Source organism: Athene cunicularia (assembly GCF_003259725.1).
Source record: "Athene cunicularia isolate RWA chromosome 7 unlocalized genomic scaffold, athCun1 chr7_part1, whole genome shotgun sequence".
Classification (NCBI taxonomy): Eukaryota; Metazoa; Chordata; class Aves; order Strigiformes; family Strigidae; genus Athene; species Athene cunicularia.
Genome location: NW_020799107.1, coordinates 26017959 through 26039638, shown reverse-complemented (window position 1 = coordinate 26039638; position 21680 = coordinate 26017959). Strand labels below are relative to the sequence as shown.

The following is a 21680-nucleotide window of genomic DNA, read 5'->3' as shown; positions in this document are numbered from 1 at the left end:
AGAATTAACTGCAAAGCACATCACCTCCAACACCAATCTTTCAGGCTGCACACCAAGGTATTTTCAAAGTCTTGATCTCAGACATCTGTCTGAGACACACATTATGGAGAACATAATACATATTGCTCCTGTTCACTTTGGATTACAATTTCATTCTCTAACTCTTCTTGGTTGTATTGTGCATAATTTTCTTGGCTAATACCACCTATTTAAAAGAAAATACCTAGCTCTTTTCTTCTTGGTCATAATCTGACACTAAATAACTTACTGAAACACATGACATCTCAATATGAAATGCCCAAAGGAATCTGCCTGGAGCAACACTTTATAGCACAAAGCTGCCAATTCCCAAATCCAACAACACAAGCAGCATGGCAACCTCCCTGTCATTAAAGCTTGCTTTTTACCTTTTTTTTTTCCCCAGCATTTCAGTGAACCCTTACATTATTCCACGTCACACATAAAAATCTATCTGTACATTATGAAGCATCATAAATCACTGTCACACCATTGTAAAAAAAACCCAGTATAACTGAGGGTGGTACTATATGGTTGCTAATCTATTTTCTAAGTGTATGGGATTTGCTAGTTGATTCACCAACTTCAGGAGTACACAATGGTTCTCTCAAACACGTCTAGATCAAGGAGGTTCTATTCCAGCACAAAAACAGCCAACCCATAAAGCCAGAAGAATAGACAAAATTCCCGGGCTTTTCTTGTTTAAGCTAATCAGACTGATTTATTATTTTCCTGTCATCAGTTGTTTATCTCAGGTTTGAACTAATTATTCATTTATTTCTAAAAGTATATAAAAAAACCCCAACAGTCCAACAAGTACAAGTCACTCCATTTACTCATCAATCCATTTCCTTTCAACCTTTCCAGAGTTCAAACATAGGAAGCGTGAAAAAATTCTGGGTTAAGCGGCAGAACTTTTTAAATTATTATTAAAAAGAAATGCTGTCCATATAAATCACTTTCAAATGATAATTAAAAGGAAACCATAGATGAAATAATGTGTGAAAGTATTTCTAGCACTAGACAGAGGGCCACAGGTGCCATAAAGCTAATCCCCAGAAACAGAATTTCCAGGTTACATTTTAATTTTAAAAAGTTCACATATATGTCAATGTGAAACAAAATATTCCAAAATTTAGTATCTTACATATTCCAAATGTAGTTTGCTAATACGCAATAGCATTATTATTTATTTAGCCTATCCTCTACTGCCTCACAAAGGCAAAACTGATTTTGGAAGTGAAGAGCTTGCCTGATATGCAGAACACATACTTTATACATTCCTTCCATTAACATAGTTTTATGCCACCAAGCTCCCCAAACTTGGTGTCCCTACACACATTTCACTGCATCGATATGATCCATTTTGCTCCTCTAGTCCCACATTCTTTTATGTCCTCCTATAAAAAAAAAGTTTAACCATCGAGTAAAAAATGTCCACAGGCATCTTACACTGCTTTATTTAAAAAAAAAAAAAAAAAAAAAAAAAGAGCCCAATCCAGACAGCTTCTTCTTTTGGAGAACAGCTTTACATTCCTGAGAGTGAGTAACTGTTGGAACAAGACTGCCTCTAAATGTTCCAGGACTTGTCAGACATTATAATCAGGGGACTTTCCCTGTGGTTGTCGCAGTCGAATCTGCAACGTAGAAAATGCTCCCACAGTCACATGAAAGAAGAGCTGCCACAGGTTGCGCAGTTCATACAGATACATGTTACACAGGCAAATTAACCCAAAAGTCAGGAAGGATTTGGCATTCCTCCAGCCCGTGTAGTATACAAACAGGTAACACTGTCAGGAAATAAAAAAAGAAATCAGATTACTGCATGGAAAATAACTTCCACTGATGAAACACTACCTGGTCATGGAGAAATTACAAACCCAAACCAAGTAAAAGTCTAAATCAAACATGTAAGAACAGTATTAATTTAGCAGTCATGGAAGGGTGAAAAGTACCCGATATCAATACAAGGTTACAATTTAATTCCATTAAACCCTCTCTGAGAACAATTCTCTCATAATAATTGATTACAACCTGCAATCATGAGTGGTCCATGACAAAGGAAAGTGGATGTTCCTGTCAATCTCTGGTCAAAATACACGCTGTTCCACCCAAGCAATGGAGAAGAACAAGAGCCAGTGTTCAATCTTCTTCAGGCAAAGCAATGGGAAGGACAGGGAAAATATGAGGACTCTGCAGCCAGGAACACTCAGCAGAAGGCAGTCCCCCAGATACCAGCCCAGTATCCTGCTAGCATTAACACAAGAGGATTAACTGGGAGATGTGGAGGGGTCCACTAACACCCACTGCCCTTCATCAGCTGGCACAAGATGGATCACATTTGGAGAGAAACATACAACAATTCTACTATGTTTTAAGGGTCAGTTTCTGCATGCTGTGGTGTAACACAGAATGTCAGGACTGCCCATAGTTCCCTGCTCTGCCTTCTTCCTACAGGCAACCAGTAATTTGTTCAAGTCTCACCTCAGTTTACATCTCTAAAAGAGCATAGCTTTTACATAGACGTTACTTTTACTTCTGCTATTGTTCAAACTAATTCCTTGACTTCTACAAAAAAAACCTGTTTGCACCCTCTCTGGATTCTAGACATGTCTGTCTGCTGAAGAAAGTTTTTGCTGTTCTAGGTAGATAACAACATAATTTGAGCGAGCTTTGTATTCCAAATCTGTTCCCAGTGGATATATAACCATGCTCACACAAATTTTTTAACAGCATCCATCATCAGATTATCTAAGTGTCATTTCTGTTCTTCTTGGACATTTGCCATGTTTTATCAGTCAGAGAAACTCTACTTAAATTTTTTCATTTTTCATACTCCTCAAAAAAGGGCCAAAGCATTGTACATTTGCAGCTGAACAATGCAATTTATAGAGGTTACTTTTTATTCTATTCAAAACCCAACTACTTTCGTACAAAGCATGCTTTTCCACTGTAAGTGTGGCTGAGATTAACAAAACTACTTGTAATTTCTGGATATCTACATATCTTCAGAGATGTAAGTACTGACAGCATCAGTAAGATTAGTAAATCCTTTTTCCAAAGCAAAGTAAAACTAGAGATAAGTAATACATGTGTTTCATAATCTAGATGGAATTCCTCTGAACCTGCCTGGCCATTCTGAGCGGAGCAAATGCAACCTACTTGTGCTGACAGTTTTACAAATCATATCTAAAAGAGCAATGAGTTGGTACTTAGTATCTCAGCAATAAGAATTCAGGTAATTCCTAGCGTTGTCGCCGACGACATTTGAAGAGGTGTAACTGATTCTAAGATTAAAATAAAGAATCAGGATATGCTTCACCAAAATGATTAATAAATATGAAAGGTTTAAAACCCACAAATACTATAAAAGTTAAAAAATGTCACTGCAACATGATGTTGAATGACTGAATTTTACCGAAGATCCATTTTAAATTAATTGAGGCTTATCTTTTCATTAGTCTAGGTTTAAGATGCTAGAAGATTTGCCACTTACAAAACAAAACACCAGTCAAAAGGCCAAAACACTGTGGTTTTAACACCTTACTATAACAAGTGCTGTTATGAAATTCCCAAGGGTTTTTTTTCTTCTATTAAAGGGAAGTGTTAGCATGGCAATTACTGAGCACGCTTTTATGCAGAAGGCTCCTCTGTGCTACTTCAGAGAAGATTTTGACTTTTTTTTTTTTAATAAATGTTAAGAAATGACTAAAGGGTGAGCTCCTGATGCTTTGCCCTTTGGGTACAATTGAGACAGTTATTACTTTTGTACATTTTCTTCTTCAGAAGAAACTAGAAACCATGGAGGAACAATAGACATGTCAGCAAGCCTAAAACTTCATATTCCATGCAAGTCCCATTTTTTGCCTTCACACCTAAGTTACAAATATTTTCTTGGAAACCAGAAACATTGCTATGTTTCTCTTGATCAACAGCAGAGGGTGCCAGAGCAAGAGTCTCAACAGACATAGTTTGAATATTAAGAAAAAGCCATTCCAAGCTGCATCGATTCTTTCTTTAAAACTTCTCTATTCAAGCCAGACAGTGGGGTAAGGACATATGTCCTTATGTCTCATGCAAAGGCATGAATACTTTCTAAAGAATAAAGTTTCTAATTTGGGAGAGGAGGGAAGAATGTGTATTTTTCACACAGGAAAGAATGGAGGAGCTCCACCTTATCTGATATGGAACAGATCGTTGACATGGAGTATTAAGACCAATCTGAAGAATTGTGCAAAGCAAAAAGTGATGAAAAGTCGACAAGTGAAGAATTTTGCTAGAGATAAATTATAGAGAACGGAGATTACGGGTAACCTGGACAAAAGGCTGACTGATAGAAAAGCTGATATAAAAGCAAAATCCTGAGACATTATTTTATTTCATGGTCTGATACTGTACTAAACATTGGCACACAGAAATGAGTAGTGCATACTGCACAAGTGCAAGAGATTAAAAATCAAAAGAACTATAATAACAGCAATTGAGCAGAACAGACACTATACTCATTGCAAAACTAAAAGCAGCATCACTGAATGACAAATGCCAATGGGCACCAGAATACCTTGCTACAAATTATACAGGAAAGTCAAATTCAGATGCAGAAATAGAAAACCTACAGACATGACATGCAATATGAAATATCTGATAGGAGAAGCAAAACATAAAGTGGCTGAAAGCTTTATAAAGAAAGGAGATGTACATAATGTACAAAGTGAGGAAAATTCTTGGGTGTAGTGCCTAGATATTACTGTATTTACTTCAAATCTTCCCAAAGGAAAGAAGCATTAAGGCATTTGTTCTGATGGTTAAGTTTACTTGAACTATGAAACTACTACTTCAAGGAAATCATATAACCCTCCACTGCTTGTGACTTCAGAGATAAATTGTAAGCTTCAGACATAAAAGTACACCAATTCTCCTAATCCACTAACTGGAGAAAAATGCCAGCAAACAGAAGATCTTTGTATCAATCTATCGTATGACAGTTTATGATTAATGAAATAAAACAGAGCAGAAATTATTTTTATGAACAGCCTGTTCAAGTATCTCTGACATTTAAGAAAACACGATGACATTTATGCATGACTGGGTAATGTTTCTAAACTCTAGTGAATTATGCAAATAGAGGCACACACCTGGTACAAACAGGCTGCTGTTCCAAGAAAAAATGCAATAACGTAACTGAAATCTTCACCTTCATTCTGTGAAAATAAAACAAAAAGCCATGTATTACAGTGTTTCAGTGAAATACCAGATATTTACAGTATAAAAGTTATTAATTATTGTATGTTAAAATAGTCTCACAGAGATTTATAATAATTCCTATACTACACTAAACCAAAAGAGTTAGCACTAATCATTGCTCACTTGTATGTCTGAAAAAAACCCACTGTGATCTGGAACCCGACTGGAACATTTATTCACAACAGACAACCAATGATGAGATTTTCACAGAATCACAGAATCATCTAGGTTGGAAGGGACCCTGGAGATCATCTAGTCCAACCGTTCTCCTAGCACAGTTCCCACCTACAGCGTATCCTTAAGCTCCAAATCGACCCTACTCTTGAACACCTCCAGGGATGGGGACTCCACCACCTCCCTGGGCAGCCCATTCCAACACCCAACAACCCGTCCTGTAAAGAAATGCTTCCTAATATCTAGTCTGAACTTTCCCTGGCGCAACTTGAGGCCACTCCCTCTTGTCCTATCGCTTTCTACTAGGCTAGAGAGGCTCAAACCTTAAAGGAAGTTCAGCTCTAACACTGGATACTTACCTTCTCTACATGCCTTTTAAAATTCAAGGCTAAACAACTACATTTAATATCAACTTTGCAGAATTCTGCCTTCCTCCAGCTTCACAAAATGGAAACGACATAAAAGGAAAGACACAAACTGGCCACTAGAGTGTGGTAAAATCCTACACAGAGTAACACAGGCAGCTTTGCCTCCACTGCAGCGGGAACAAATAAAAGCACATGAATTTATCAGAGAGAGATTATTAGAAAATTAAATTCCCTTGGAGGAAAAAATAGGAAATTTTACTTTAAGTGATAGATCTTTCTACTATGTGTTTAAAAAACAAAGTAAAAAAAGTTTCTAACTTATTCAAACAAGTTGTTACAGATTCCGTAGAGCTGAGCAGAATAAATTTACATGCTCAGTGATTATTATAACTGCATTTCAAACAAACATCTGCAACAATGAAAAACTTTCCCAGGAAAACAATGGGTAGTCATGTAGATATTCTTCCTTGAAAGTGAGTATCATTCTGAGGAGAAGGTGGCCCATTCAGAACTACAACTTGGTTCTGCCCAGAGTATGTTCGGTGTGAAATATTTCCATCTACAGTGTTGACTAGGAAAAAGTTTGTATGTCTGCATATAAAACTTACCTACACAATGCTATATACTCCTAAACCTATGTAAATCTTTGTCTCAGTGCCACTGCACGTTTGCTGGAATATAGCTACAGACTGTATCAAGTTTTGCTAAAAAACAAATAAAAACACTGACTATAAAGGAAACACTAATTCAGAGAGCAGCTTTTGAATGGCTTATCAGAAGAAGTTCCATTAATCATGTTTTGGATTATTTCTCCCTAAACTTTGTGGATTTTTTCATGATACAGTAAATAAAGAGACATTTCACTGGATTTTTACTGTGCTTCATTGTCAGAAATTACAAAATATCTTCTATCTGTACTGCCAGCTATTATCTCAATAGCAATGGAATAACAATGCAGTAACATATACAATAAAATTAATTGGCTGCCCTACCATCACTTAAAATAGGTTACTCTAATATTGGCGAACCTTTTTAAAAAAAACAGTTGAAGAAAGGTAACCTCAAACATTACTGCTTTATTAAATCTTCACATATTTCAGTAATTATGTAAGACAACTGGAATACAGGTTATCACCTTTACCTTACTTCCCTGAAAAAGCCATTAGGTATCAAAAACACTGCAGTTATAAAGTCCAAATACCCAAAGTTTGAATAAAAAGATTATCTATTAGCCAAGCAGGAGGATTCCCATTTTCTTTCAGAAAACTTCCACAGGACTTTTAGTTTCTACCTCCATCACCACAACAGTAGAGCCATTTAATGTTAAGTCTTTTTTTTTGTGGTAACACAGACAAACCTTCTGTGCATGCTGGCAAGCACTAGCATATTTACTTGAATTGCCTGAAATCATTAACCACTATTATTTTTATTGTAGCAATGAGAACACAACTAGCACAAAAAAATAGAACAGAAAGAAATTGAAAAGCCATAGGGAGGGTCAAAGCAGACAGTTCGCATAAACAGATGTTTGTTGGGGAGGTTGTTGGTGAGAGGGTATTGCTGGTTTCAGGGAGAGGGTTAGAATAAATCACTTGACAGTTTCCCAGAAATTGATCCTTTCAGCACACAAAGAGAAATAAGCATTGTACTTAAGATTTACAAAAAATAAACAAACAAAAACTAAAAAAGGTTTCAAAAAAACAATTTTAGAAAACCTAAAGATCCCTGCTCTGTGGACCTCTGCAAAAAATTGGCCAGATTTTCAGAGCTGTTAATCATTTCTCTCAAGTGTTTTTAAATAACATCTATTAAAATTAAATGTCTCATATCCTGGCATAAATTTAGAAAACAGAACATTATGTTCACATGCTCACTGCTACCAAGGTACCTAGGGAAGGAGTCGGCCACCCACCTCCTACTGCTTTTGAAACTCACAGCCTCAATGAATGATGCATCACACTCAAGAAGGATGCACAGATCACAAACAATATAGGTTTCATAAACAAAGGCCTGACCTCACAAACAATATTTCTGAAAATAAAACTGGCAAGACTTAGTTCATAAGGCAAAAACCTTCTAAGGTGATATTATGATTGCTATGATGCATAACTCTTAAATTCATTAACATGTACAATACCTGGAGAAGACTTTCTATGGCATGAAAGCCACGAATTAAATTCAAAGCCCCACATAAGAGACTAAGCACAAATGAGACAATCCCTGGCAGAGTCACAGGTTCCAGACGCTGATGAGGAGCTGCAAAGCAGATCAGAAAAAAAAAAAAAAAAAAAAAAAAAACAAACACAATATAAAATAGTAATCTCATTTTTCAGTGGCTTCTAGCTCAAGAAAACATCACTGAAACAAACCACAAAACGTCCACTTTTTTTTCTAAAAAGAAGAAGCATTTTAAGTACTTCAACACAAGGTTTAACAAAAAGTATACTTAAATTCACATATATAATTGTCTTATTATATTTAGTCTTTAACTCAATACATTCAGTTTATTCAGTACAGTACCGAAAGCTGCTCAGACATGCCAGGAAATCAATGGCAAATGATGTACTTGCTAGTGAAATTTGTCTACAATTACTAGCTAGCTAATAAGTAACGTACTTAAGAGCTCCTCTCACAACCTCCACTTTCTTTAACACTAACGCATTAGCAGAGCTATAGAGACCGATTTAGCTGTTTGCTGAACTGAACACTATAAGGCAAAGCTATTACCGTTCCCTACCTTAAAAAATACAGACAGTGAGTACTACCAAAGACACAAATAAAAAGACAGTTCTGAAACTAAGCTAATACCTATATTACAACCTTATACAGACCTTCCATATAGCGCTTAGAAGTCTCTTACAAAACACGTTAAAATTAAAACACGCTTTCTTTCCATACACACCCACTCTTTCGGGCTTATCCAGGGTCACAAGTACATAACAGTTGTGTATGTTCCTCATTACTGTCCCTTTCCATAATTAGTAACAGAAAGCAAATACGAAAAAACAATGCAAAACTCTTAACAGTCTAGGCAACACAGAGAAAACAATAGGACTACTGAGCCATACTTAAATCATTCTGTTCAAATCAATGAACTGTAAAGATGCGAACAATGAGGTTAATGAACTGTAACATTAATAGAGAGAGGGGTGTCAATCCTGGTTGTTTGCATTGCACAGATCCAGGAAAAAAGCTTTCCAAACAGTTTATGAAGCTAGAGAACCTAAAGAAAGAATGACAAAAGCTATTTCACACTGATAAGCAGACAGGGCTGTCTAATTATGAGTGTGTGATAACTTAAAATTAAAACACAAAATTAGTTAACTCATTTGTGCTGAATTTAATAGTATAATCTGTTGGGGTTTTTTTAAACAAAAGCACAACCCATGTTTAACTTCCAGAGCTTATTGCTTTTCTAACTGTAGGGCATATTAAAGGAATACTACCAGCAATCATTCAGTTAAGGTTAGATACACTATTTGCATACCAAACCATTCTTTTTCAGTGACTCATGACTGTTTTGTTTTGGGGTTTTTTTTAAAACCATCTTATCTAGAAAGTGGCAAAAAGCTGAAGGTGTACATGACTTTTTAGCCAAAAGTAATTGCATTTCAACTGGCAGATAAAATTAGTTCACTGCTCTCCCTGTACAGCTCTCCATCCAATCTATTTTTCCCCATGTATCAAGGTAACTTTAAAATATCATGTGTTAAAACAGTGTTTAAAACACCTCCTTACTTTTCCCCCCAAGGTTATCCGAGTCTTGTCAGCTAAATCAAGACAGTCTATGGAAGGATCATAAAAATACTAACTTGTCTCTCTTATTAAAATACGAAAACAAATCCAAAAACTTTAAAGGACATTGCATACCGCTACTCATGTCATTAAGCTCTCCAGGGCTTAATAAATTTTAGTGTTACAATCAAAGGAACAAGCATCATCTAAATACAGAAAAAAATAAAGGCAAATCCAGAAGAATGGAGGAGTATCAGAAAAGGCAGGGTAAAGGACAGTTAACCTTGAGTCAATGCATCCATAAATCTCAGAAAAATTGTAACTGCCATATCAAAAACTCTCTAACACAAGTCAAGGATCAAATAAAGCACGAATTCTGATAGAAAATGTTGACATTTAAATAAAAATTTAGGAAATTTACACAATGTGAGAAATTGCACTACTTATAAGCACTCAAAAATAAATACACCATCAGACAAAAAGTTAAACTTTGATTTGACAGCTGTTCCATCATTGAAAAAAAGCTCAGAAACCAGTAAATTTATCCTAACCTAAAACATCACACATCAGCATGCTGTCACCCTATTTCTAATGGCTGTCAACACCTACATTCACCTTTGAAGCAAAATTACATCCATAATTGGCACACTTTATGCTTCACACATTATTAATTACCACTATTCCTCAGTACACAGCACAACTTTTGCTAAAGGAAAAGGGCTGCTATTTCAATTACTTCAACAATATAAGAGGCCTAGACACTAGACCTTGGATACATACCCAGTTACAAGCATAACCAAGGAACAGCCAATGCTTCATCAGCATAAGCATCAAATTCTGCTGGTTTGTGTAACAGAAGATTTGTGTCTACCTAACTTCCTACATCTGCGTGCTATCCAACTTGATTTAACATAGTTAATTCAGTTATAGCAAGTCGTATTTTTTAACAGGACAGCATATTCAGGAAACTACACTAGACAAACCGTATCTTTTTGTGAGAATTTGTCCTCAGAGCAAAGGAGAAACTCTAAAGTCTAGCCAACTGAGTGGGTAGCAAACATCTGAAGTTCTTTTCAAGGGTGGAGAGAAGCAATGAACGTAAAGAATTACAAAACTATTAGCAGACTTGCTAAAAAAGACAGTTATTCAATAGCATCTAAATCTGAAGAGCTGAAGAAGGAGCAAAGTGCAAACCTTTCATAATGTACAGCCCTTTGATGGTGAGCTTCTACAGCAATTCAAGGAAGGAAGTGAATAACTGAACAGAGACATCTATGGAATTCAGAGGAAGAAGAAAGTTAAAAGTAACTGAAACAGGGAAAAAAACAGAAGAAAGTCGACATGGAAAGAAAAAAGGACAACAGAACTGCCTTTGAGACAAGTTGCGGAGGGGTAGGTGAAAAAAATTCATCTGCCAATTATTGTTTAATTTTACTTTATAGTAAAAAGGGAATGGTCTTTCTGCATATTAATTTAGGTCTGTACGATCTTCCAACACTTTTACTCAGAAAAGTGATAAAAACCTTATCTTTCACAGACAACTTTGAAAATACAGCCAATTTTGACACAAGCCAAATTCTCTCATGCTTATTGTTTTTTTCTTGTCCCACTGCAGCAAGTTTGAATCTAGACAATATTCAGAATTAACCAGCTGCCATTTCTGTCACCCTTTTCCAAAAGCCAGGATTACACTTGAACATGAAGAGGCAACGATGATGTAAGCATCAAAAGTGGCAAAAGAATGGTTATCACAGCATTACATACCTTTAAAAACATCCAAGTATGTAAGTTCTGCTTAAAAGATTCCACCCTTCTAAATAATTTAAACATTTTCACAATTTTCCTTGACTGTTACATTGCAAATACAGAGATTTTAAGCTATTTCTACACTGTCTCATAGCACCTAATATTCTCAGGATCAGGGCCCCAGCAGTACAAACAGGTTACCCTAGCAATTTTGTTTGGTTTTCATCTTCAGTAGAAAGTAGTTTTCAATCTTCTAGAGGAATCCCTACAAGTAAGCAAAGTAATTAGGATCTCTTTGCCAGTGTATTAACCTATTAATATATATATATATATATGTAAACTGCACAAAATTAAGCTGATCTCTTATATTACAAAACTGTAGGAAGTGTTTAGATTTACAATTGCAATTTTCACCCTGACACTGTAAAGTGAATGGCATCAGTGTATGTCTGTCCAGGATAACTAGCCTTATAACACAGAGCTACTTTTGGAAAAAAAGGGGAAGACATTAACTAATTAAAAATCAACATTACCTTTTATTCTATTATTTTGTTTCACTTTAAATCAGATTATAAATCAGATTTAAATTCAGCTTCACTGAAATCAGATTATGTCAGTGCCACATGTGGAGTCTGCATATCAGTGCAAGGACTTGTCAAGTTTTAAGTTTTCTGTCCTGCTAGGAAACATCTAAAGGACCTCAAACTGATTCAGAGCATTCTCTTAATAGCACAAATCTTTAACCCAGTTCAACCACACAATTCCTTATCTACCTCCTACATAAAATAAAGTTTAAAAAGTTAATGATTACTTAAATGATTGTGGCAAGTATATACAAAATTGCTATTATTAACATCATACACAACGTACTTATTTTAGAGAGTACATCTTTTAGCCAGCACAACTCTTTGGATTTTTCACCATCACAGATGTTTCCTAAAGTGACACGTCTCCCTCCAGCTGCTCTAACCCCTGACACTATGCTCTTCGCTTGTGTCATCACTGGGCCTTACAGGGCATAAATAATAAAAAAATTCATAATTCTTAAAAGGTCAGAAAAAGAAAGATCATCTTGTAAGTAATCTTCATTTACTTCTTTTAATGCATTTTTTTCCTTCAATAAAGCAGTCCATTGAAAAGACCTATTTCTCTGAGTGCCTTGCGGAGACAGGCACTTCAAGCAGCACCAAAATACATACAAGATCATGGTAGCTTTACACTTTAAGAATATCAGAGTGAAAAAGGGCTTTTTAACGAAATCAATATCAAAAATTAATTCTACTACCCTGCATCTGTCTCATTTAAGGATACAAAAGTTTGAAACTTACCTGCAGATATCTTACCAGTACCCTTATATTCGGACACAGATAAATGTGCGAACCCATTAGCTGAACCAAGTTCTGACACGGAAATTTGGTAAGGTGGTCTCAGTTTGATTTCTGTCTGCATGTCAGCAAGATTCATCTTTGTTGACAAAGAACGTGTGTTGTTATATCTCTGTTTGGTCCTCTGAATGAAATTATCTGTGTAAAATTTAAAATGAAGAGGTATATCCTTATGGACTTTTGTTAAATCAAATAATCCAAGACCACGCAGCTTTATGTACTACATACTTCACACTTCAAAAACTGAAATATGTTGTGTGAAATGCTTGTCTTTATCTTGGATTTTTAATACTATTTCTGTTTTGTGACTAATACATCATTGGCTATTTAATTCTGCCGTAAAAAAAAATTAAGCTCTAGAAATCAAATTATTTAATAACTGTGAATAAACTAATGACTTTTCACTGCATGAGACTGAATGCATTGCTAATACAGTGGATTTACTGCACTTACTCTAGCTTTTCCATTACTTTAGTAAATATCCCTATGAAAAAACTAACTCCTGCATTCAAGTAGAAACTTACCTGAGTATGAAACATGCTTGTAAAATATTCAGGCAGAGAAAATTAATACCATATTATAAAGACACTCTAACTTAACAACTATTAGAACAAAGAAGGTATTGAGGAAAGAAAAAAAGAGGAGTGTTCACAGAAATCCTCATAAGAAAGACAACAATGTTACATAGAAATTGTTACAAATTGCCTGACTGAATTAATAGACAGGAATTAACCAAATGGAATATCTTCCCCTGTATTTCTAAAACTGCAGTTCTTTTTGCTTTAGTGATTTTATAAGAATATTTAAAATAACTCAGTATTAAAGTGACAGTTATTAACAGAATCCATAACAGCTGTTATCTAGTATATAGAAGGTTAGCTGTATTTGGAGCTTGCATGGCAGAGGATAAACGCTTCACTACATCACAGGACAAATAAACATCTCTCCCCTTCATGTACTGTGTAAAAATTACAGCAGAACTAAGAGCAAACATGAAATAGCAGTCTTTTACTTGAGAAACTTCTGAAGCTCAGTGCCTTTATAGGTTAAGTATTTCAACAGGTATGAAGTCAAACAACTCTTGGTATTATTAACTAGGAGATGAACTCCAGACTCAGTCACACAAGGCTTAAACCAAAACCTACTGGAATGAACAGAAAGATTATAAACAAGTTTGGGTAGAACTCTAGCAGCCTATTTTAATGCGCACAGAAGTATTTCTTTATTGACTCTAAGGGGAGTTAAATTAGATTCTAAATCCACCTGAAATACAGCTATAAACTGCCTTGGACATTTTCTAGTTTGTGTGCATTAAATTGCACATATGTTTAAATACTCATTTGTCTTAGTGTGAGAACCAAAAAAAAGTCAGTTCCTTACCAAACTCTATAAAACAGTAGGGTCTGACAGCAGTATTTGTCTTCATCATGTTGTAGGTAGTGATGAACTCTTTCTGAAGCTCATCCAGGAAGCAGAAAGCCAAGACACTGGGATAATTTTCAGTGCACAACATCATATAGCTTACTCCCAGAGAACTTATAAAGCTATAATTGAGACAACAAATTCAAAATTTCAAATTTAAATCCACATAATTTGCTGGTTTGCTAGTCTTATCTCATATTCTATAATCAGAAAAGCAAAACCTGCTCTGGGGTAGCAAAGGAATTAATGTTTACTGAAAAGTCCAACAGTATTCTGAAGAAAAACAATTTACTTTTAGGCAACGTTTTACTTTAACACCACACTGTATAATCATATGAGAAGCTGTCTTACATGTGTATGTACACATATATACACACATATACAAGAACAGAAGATAACATAAAACTTCTGGGATACAGAAGTTTTGTCCCATAATAGCTTTTCATTCATCTCAAATGCAGAATATGTGATCCGATGCATCCCCAAAATGCAAGAATTTAACTTCAAATTGGGGGAGGGAGAGCAGTTCCACAGAATATGGGATTCATCATCCTCCAAAGACAGTTCCAAGGATCACCAGAGATGGCAAATGTGAAATGAAGAAAGGGACAGTTTTCGATATACATATTCCTATTGCATTTAAGCAATTCATTAAACAGAGTTTATGTTTCCATTACACGTACAAATTTTTTCAACATCTGATGGACAATTTACACTATTAAGAGTAATCAAAGACAAGTGTAATTAAAAAAACGTCCTGACTAAGCCTTACGTTTCATTCTTAACAGTTTCTTTTAAGCTGATCAGTTTACAAATCAACTATAACTGAGGTTTAAAAAAAAAAAATTTACTAGAAAAATTTAGTCCATGCTGGCCCAATCCCGAGAAATGCTGGAAATTTGCACATACCGATGAGAGTGAGCAAAGGCTGAGTGCTTTCTAGGATCATTCCAGTGGTATACTTTGCACCACCATCACTTTTACATGTTTGGTAGGGGTTAGGATGAAATTACTCACCTCATTTAAAACAGCATATCTAAATTAGAATCAGAATTTAGCTCAGCTAAAGTGCAACTGAATTACCAATACACACAGGTGCACCTAGCTAGCAATACTAAGGGGAAGGGTCACATATAAAGCAAAATTCTGAGTAAACAATAGATTCAAATAATTATTTTGCTATAATCCAAATTTCACACTGCAAACAGAGGAAAAAGAACATCTTCTGAATTATTATTTAATCAGTGTTGTCATGCAGGTACACTACCAAACTGACTACCTCAAAAATTTAGGCATACTTATTTAAAAAGTAAAAAAACAAAAGCATGAAAAGAGAAAGAATTGTTCTGAAAGCACTGGATGGAGCAGTAGGATAGGTAGGCTCCCTTCAAGGCTACTTAACACTTTCCTCATGGTAGAAAAATCATTCCCACCCTTCCCACTCCCTCACCTCCTGTGTGCAATATGAAGTAACTACTGAATTATGCTTGGGTTTTAGGGCACGTTTTCCCTGAAGTCAACAGAAATCCTGAAGGTACAATAAAAGGGCCTAATTCCATAACATCCTAACCACATTTTTTCAGGAATACTGGGTTATAAAAGTATTTGGGTACTTTTAAAAATTTGTGTAGGCTAGAAAGATAAAACAAATTAATATTAGTTGAATTAGCATGACAAAGAACAACTCTGGTGATTTTCATGTAAGAATCCACTTCAAAATTTAAATAAATATTTCTAGTAGGTCAAGAACATTAATATATACAAAAATACTGTCTATTTCAAACTAGAACTGTCATCGAAGTTTGAATACACGTCAAATCTTTCTACAATTTCTCAATTTTAAATTTCTGATACGTAAATACTGCCAAGAATTAATCTTAGTTTGATTAATCATTTCTAATGTGAACTGCTAACTTTTTAATTTACAGACAGACATAATCCAGGACGTCACAGATATATAAAAGAAAAGTCTTACTTTATATTATACTGCCCAGTTTTCAGAGTACATCTATCAGGAAGCTGAGAAAGTTTCTTTGAGAGTATTTTAAAATATTTTCTACATTCTTGCATTCCCGTGCTCTGGTCATAATCAGTAGATGCAGACAGTGGGAGTCCATCTCTCACACGAACCACAGAGGCAGATAAAATCATTGACATTGCCAACAGAGTTAACAACCTACAACAAAACACAAATCAGAAGGAATCAGAATTAAGGTAAAAGCAAAAACAACAGAGTCAGCTGTAAATAATCAAACTTCACAAGCTGTATGCTGAGCTCAGGCTTAAAATGGGGCACAGGTAGGATTTTCAACTATAACTCAGATTGGAGTCCTTGCTGCATAGGACCTATGAGTCTATGCGAACCAGAAAGCAGCAGCACATCTGACAGCAATGTCACGTTTTCAAATATTTTTATTTGAACTGCCATAAATCCTCACCTAGAGATACCTGTGGAGACTGAAGCACTATTATTTAGCCTTAGTACTGCTGTAGCACTTGCACCTTCAAGCTGTAAGTCTCCTTGTTTAGTGAGACAACGATTATAGTCTAAACAAACAAGAACAGCTGGAGAGGAAAAACATGTACTGTAAAGGTATGCAGGTGGAAAAGTGATCCAGGTCTTGATCAAGCAATAATATTAATGTGCTTTCATGAAACTGTGCTGCTGAGTACATGCTTAAGTACCCTGACAAAAAGACTTATACAACTTATGTACTATCAAATAGGAAATCAAGGATCAGGACAGCAAGGAATGTAATCCAGCTCTCCCAACTCACAATGGAATTTCTTAAGCATGAAATGTCTTTTCTTTTATCTGGGTCTCCATTTTCTTTAAATCTGCAAAATGTGTCTATCAGTATTAAACAAAGACTGAACAGGTTGAAATGATGCTTGCAAAGCCTACATGTCTTTACAATATTTAATTTTCAAAGCGTAACAATTAAAGCTTTGTGGAATATAGTCACTTAAAAAAGAAGTTGTGTACTTAAACATTTCTTAATCAGAAGGAGAAAATTTATAGCAGGCATTTAACGTATAAACACATAGCCTGCAGACAGTCTTTCAAGACTGAGACACATTTTTAAAACCTTCAAGTTCTTCAAACCTTACGTTAAATTAAAACATTCAAAAGTTTAGCAAGACAAGCATTAAAAGGATTACCTATCTGCTAAGTATCAGTGCACAAATTTGTCCTCTTACAAGTGGGCGAACTGCTAGAATTTATACGAAGCCAAAAGCAAACACTTCCTCAACTCTTAACACTGCTCTGTAGCCTCCTACCATATACTACACCTATCACGTAAAAGATTATGAAAAAAATAGATTTTTGCCTCCCTCAGATGATGCTACTCAAGTTCCATACAGTCACAAACTGCAAAAGAAAACAGATTTCTGAATACAGCTGAAATATGCTTTCATGTGCAATACTGACATGTTTACAGCACCTTTCAAACTATGACCTTAGGGGTGCTTTACAAGACTTACAAACTACAGGACTGTATTCTGAAAAGTTAGGAATCCAGATTTTCCCGAAATAGCACTGCCTCTTCATAAAAGAGAGGAAATAGCTATTTTTTCCTGAACTGTCACCTCTCCTATTTCCCACTACCCAAAGGTATCTATATACATCAGGACACTTACTGAATAATAATCAATATTCAGGCTTTTCAAGAGTATTTACTCCTTGAAGAGGCATATAATAATGAAAATATTTGAACTGTTATAATCTTCAATTTAAGAAATTCAGCTTCATCAGCAAACTTCAACCGGCTTTGAGATGCATCACATTAGCTAAACAAATTCCAAATTAATACCCTTCTATTTTACTGGTACTGCGTATCAGACTTTAATGAAAGTCATACCAGCAGCAGAAGCCACTGTCGCCTGTAGTCTGCTGAATACCTCTGCACTTTTATCAGGTACGTTTGTTATTTCAGCACTTCATTACAGAATTCCCAACCGTACAAAGTGCTTTGATCAGCTGGACACAAAAACAGAAAACAAAGCAACTTTAGGACTTGCTCTAGATTAGCTTGCTAGAGTGAAGCTTTCTAGAAATGAAGCCTGCAGCTCTAGAAACTTTTACCTACCTCTATATGACCTCAGGCACATGGTCCCAGCAGGACAATTCACATGGAACGCACGTGGCACCCATTTTGTTAACTATGCTGCTAACCATATAACCACGGCAGCAGCTCAAGATCACTACAGAATTGCAGAGGAGCTTTAAACTGTAACGGTTCTCTGACAATAACCACCTCTACCCCTTTGAACTTAATCCTGAAAGGGACTTCCGGGAGCTATATCAATATAAGCATAAGAACAAGGATGTGATTGCTAACAAAGTTTAAAATTCCTCTCATTAACTTACTTGCACAAAATGTAATTTCATGGATCTGCATTTCCTTTGATGAAGCAAAAAACTTCATTAGCACCTAATGTGAAGAAAGGAACATAGCTCCACATCCTGCTTTAGAAAAAGGTACTGAATAGGACAGCACTGCAGGAGAACTCAGAATCCTGTAGCTAGCTCTCAGAAGGAAAAATACTGTTCTGTTCACTTTTTAAATGATCTCGATGGTTAAAGTTCATGTTGAGCTATCTGATGAGATAAGAACAAACAGAAAAAGTTAATAAATGTATTTACTGGCTAACAATATTCTTCAGCTCTTTTTGTGAGGGCATGACTATTGGAAAGGCCTAAGCACACCCCAGGGAGGTTACTCAAGGGCTATTCAAGTAAAACTAGAAAAATAGAAATATTAAAATTCTTCTATGCTCTTTAAGTGAAACTGATGAGCTCCCATCACTTCAGCCATTTAAAATGGGAAAATAAGTTATCTGTCTGCACAGTATATGTGTAACTCAGGGTAATGCAACCTTTGACTCCAAATCCCATCATTCACCTTATACACTAAATTTACCTAATCTATAATCTCCTCTGATGAGAAACCTGGACACTTCAGGAGCATAATAGAACACAACTACTGTTGTAGCTGTGTTTCCAAAACATTAAGATTTTCAATATTCAATCTAGCAATAGTTGCTTTACTCCTACAACTAAGGACAAGGAATATAAATACCACTAACAACAGCACGTATGCATGGACAGCAAAGCAAAGAATGAAGACCCCTTTAGATGTATTCTTTCAATTTTTATGTCTATTCTATATGTCAATAAATATTTGCATAAATCTAGAACAAAACCAGTTACTTTCAAGACTCCTACTTATATTTAGAGAAATTAAGCTCTCTAACAAAAAATAAATCTCCATTAACACCTGCCAATTCTCTTAATGTACTACAAAATCACACAAAAAAAATTGTGTTTAGATGAACAATCCTAAGATCACCAGTCAGCCAGGTTTTGTTACAATCATCTTAAAAACCCACCCAGTGAAAACACATATTTTCTCCTCAACTTTCTAACAGTGGAATCAGAAAGCTATCCAAAAAAATGAAGCTAATAAAAGAAAACCACTTTGGTTGCAAGATCACACATATGTAAAGAGATGTGCAATACACATACTGTAACAGAACATTCAGCCTTACTTGAAAATGTATTAATATAGAAAAAAGTTTACTAAATCTTCAAAATGAAAGAGCTACTTTACTCAGCTCTCAAAACAATAAGGCTCTACAGAAGGAGCCAAGCAGTAAATTTGATACAGACTTATACAGGTAGAGATTGAAGAAAGAACACTGAGGATACAGTAGTGTTTTTATAACTATCTTTAAATATCTTTTTTAAACATCTATTTGAAACTGCAGAAAGTAATTCACCACACCATTACAAATTTCATAGGTTTTCCTCCAAAAATTCTACATCCATCAAACACCTGAAGATGACAAAAGACTACACTTCCACTACAAATGGTCTATAAATCCATTACAGGTTCAAAAAAAATGAACAGGGATTGGGTTTGCTATCTCATTTATGACAGAACTGAGGAGTATCAAATCCAAGCAGCAGGTGTTAGGCTCATGGGTACCGTAGACGGTTCTTCACAAAACATGCAGTTAGCCAGTGGAACTGCTTGTCACAGGATGCTGTTGATGCTAAAGTGTTATGTGAATTCAAGAGGCAACTGGAAAAGTTCACAGAAAAACTAAAGGGCTATTAAAACCAAACCACTACCCTTTGCTCAGGGAGATTCTGTGCCCCAAACGATCACCAACAGGAAGAGTACACCACAGAAGCATCACTCCACGCTTGTGCTATTCTTACATCTGCTTCTGGCCCATGTCTATCGATCTCCCCTTACACCAACACTACACAGCCCTCCCTGCAAATGAGGGCTGGGAGAACTCACTGAATAGAGGAACATGGAGAAAGCTGGCCACAGACAGATGAGTCAGCTGAAATGGTTATTCCTCTGTTGCTCTGTGCTCCCTAAAGCTGTCCAATTTATCCAACATACGACAACCTCTAGTGCTTTCACAAATTGGAATTATCACACGTGGCTTTAGTTTCGTTTCGTTTCCTCCCATGGGCAGGAAATCTCAGCTGATGGAAACCAGAGCCTGTTCTACTGTACTTTTTTTTTTTTTAAAGACATATTCAATTATCATTCTATTTTGTGTTATGCTGATGATTGATCCTGAGGCAGCATCTAGAAAAGTCCCAGAAAGTGGTAAATGTTCCAGTCTTTTGTATCCAACTCCTGATATAACAGTTTGTTTTACATCTATCTGACATCATCTCTTTTTTTTTTTTTTTTACAGGTGTTTGAAAGTGACCCATGAACATAGTTTGTTCAGGATGCTTCAATTATTTAAAAACAGTCCAGCTTCACAAAAACAGATTCTAAGCAGATCTAGTGTAATGGCATGCCTACCCTCCTGAACCCGCTGTCCTTCAGCACCAACTTAATCAAGGTGTTTCTTGCCAGGATGTCTGCCTCTCATGATAACCTTCCATAAAATATAAAACTGGGAAGCAGTTGCAAGCTGCACACCTGCTTGATGCAGAATGCAGATACAATTTCTGTGCTTACTTCAAGTGTAAATAATAGTGCCGGACAATTTATTGGGGGCTATGACAGCTGCATTATGCAGGCAGGAGTCTTAATTTTCCCACTCTGCAGCATGCATACTTCAGAAATCTGTACTACAAACTAAAGCACTACAGAAGAACACAACAAATAAAGCCACTTTGACATCATCAGGTATGATCAGACAAGGAAATAAACCTAAACACTAGCCCATATAATCCTTCCCATAAAGCTGAGGAAAAACAGACATTGGAAACAGAATAAAGATTCTAAAAAAGTAAGGGAACAGAACAAGCTGCATCCCAAAGCTTGGAGACGCGACCCTTCCATCTACCACCCACGTACGTGTCAGCTTTCACACGGTCACTTGCACTATTTCAACGGCAGCCAGTGCGGGGAGAGGTAACGTGGTTACCGAGTTAAACACGTTCACACCGCTTCAGACTGCGGGACTTTACACAAAACCGTTGACGCCTACACAGGGGCCCAGGGGAACGGCAGCTCCCCGCGCCAGCAGGCTTCAGCTGCGACACGAAGAGGCCCGAGCTGCCACCGGCGGCCTCCTGCCCCTGCCCGCTGCGCCCCGCGCTCGC

The 21680-nt window shown here is 36.1% G+C and overlaps 1 protein-coding gene across 2 annotated transcripts; it reads right to left on the bottom strand.

The window, feature by feature from the left end:
• Positions 1-716: 716 nt before the first annotated feature.
• Positions 717-18695, bottom strand: SEC22A (SEC22 homolog A, vesicle trafficking protein). 2 transcript variants are annotated; one of them, XM_026852913.1, is made up of 7 exons: positions 18462-18695; positions 16068-16268; positions 14051-14214; positions 12614-12808; positions 7942-8060; positions 5154-5219; positions 717-1808 (listed from the first exon to the last, which is right to left on the bottom strand). In XM_026852913.1, the coding sequence occupies exons 2-7, from the start codon at positions 16247-16249 to the stop codon at positions 1608-1610; spliced, it is 927 nt and encodes a 308-aa protein (XP_026708714.1). In that variant the 5' UTR covers positions 16250-16268; positions 18462-18695; the 3' UTR covers positions 717-1607. The 2 variants fall into 2 exon arrangements, with proteins under 2 accessions (XP_026708714.1, XP_026708715.1); XM_026852914.1 differs by lacking the exon at positions 18462-18695 and adding an exon at positions 18182-18349 and having other exon boundaries at positions 16068-16269.
• Positions 18696-21680: the final 2985 nt, after the last annotated feature.

Coding starts and splice junctions, on each gene's coding strand:
- SEC22A (XM_026852913.1), bottom strand. CDS start 16,249: ATGTCAATGATTTTATCTGCCTCTGTGGTTCGTGTGAGAGATGGACTC. Junction 12,809..14,050: donor CTACTGTTTTATAGAGTTTG/GTAAGGAACTGA, acceptor AATTTTACACAG/ATAATTTCATTCAGAGGACC. Junction 5,220..7,941: donor CCATAGAAAGTCTTCTCCAG/GTATTGTACATG, acceptor TTATTTTCACAG/AATGAAGGTGAAGATTTCAG.